The sequence below is a fragment of the Carlito syrichta genome, unplaced genomic scaffold (genome assembly GCF_000164805.1).
Source record: "Carlito syrichta isolate Samal-C Ts95f unplaced genomic scaffold, Tarsius_syrichta-2.0.1 Scaffold154169, whole genome shotgun sequence".
NCBI classification, from domain to species: Eukaryota; Metazoa; Chordata; class Mammalia; order Primates; family Tarsiidae; genus Carlito; species Carlito syrichta.
In genome coordinates, this window is record NW_007098265.1 from 1 (window position 1) to 912 (window position 912).

The window sequence follows — 912 nt, forward strand, 5'->3', positions numbered from 1 at the left end:
GGATGACAGACTTGAGCCACTGCGCCCGGCCCGGCCCCCGATTTTGTCTCACGTTTGGCCTCCTGGACTCGGCAGACCTGCAAGTGTTCTCACAGAAGGGGCGTGGAGACCTTTGTCCTTGGGGGCCTGGGGTGACCGATGTCCCCTCCCCACCTAGACCACGAGGCCCAGGTCACACACCACCCCCAAGGCCCAGCTGCCCCATGTCCCGGTAGTGCCCGGGACTGACTTCAGTCCTGCTCTTGGCTTCAGACACGGCAGGTTTTGGAGGAGCTGACGGAGCTGCCGGTGATGGTTGAACTCGCCAGTGACTTCCTGGACAGGAACACACCTGTGTTCAGGGACGACGTCTGCTTCTTCATCAGCCAGTCAGGTAGGCGCAGGCTGCGGGTTCGGCGCCTGGTCCACTCGGGGTTCTTGTCTCTGCCCTCCCTCCCATGGCCGGCTGAGGCCCTGCCACCTCCCCTGGTCCATCGTGCCCTCATTGTCCGGTTATTTAGCCCTCAAGGCCCCGGTGGTGACTGTCACCATTGTGCAAGGATGGCAAGTGACGTCCCAGACCACGCCACTGGAGAGTGGCAGAGCCGGAGCCCAGGTCCTGCCCTGTGGCCTCTCCCTCTCCTCCTGCCCATCCAAGTCCACGACTTCCAGGACCACCCACCAGGACCCTTGTAAACGTTTGCCGGATTTAATTTAATGGAAGAAAAAAATCTTCATAATTCTGCTGGGTTAAGTCACATCCAGGAGGCAGTGTGAGCCCCAGGCCAGCCCTGGTGGCCCGTGGTATGCGGTGCCCTGCTGCCTAGCAGGGGGCAGCATGGGGAGACCCTACTCTGCTGGGGCCCAGGACACGCCCCTCAGCTATGCAGAGCCCTGTCCCCCCACCCACTGTAGCGCTAGGCTTGGGCCTTC

The 912-nt window shown here is 62.1% G+C and overlaps 1 protein-coding gene across 1 annotated transcript in view; it reads left to right on the top strand.

Moving 5' to 3' along the window:
- Positions 1-234: 234 nt before the first annotated feature.
- LOC103252281 (glutamine--fructose-6-phosphate aminotransferase [isomerizing] 2) overlaps positions 235-912 on the top strand; it is a gene marked incomplete at its 5' end in the record, with an annotated part of 11206 nt that continues 10528 nt past the window's right edge. Inside the window, one exon of the mRNA XM_008050911.1 lies at positions 235-373. Within this exon, the coding sequence (XP_008049102.1) occupies positions 235-373 (139 nt within the window). The remainder of the gene's footprint in view (positions 374-912) is intronic.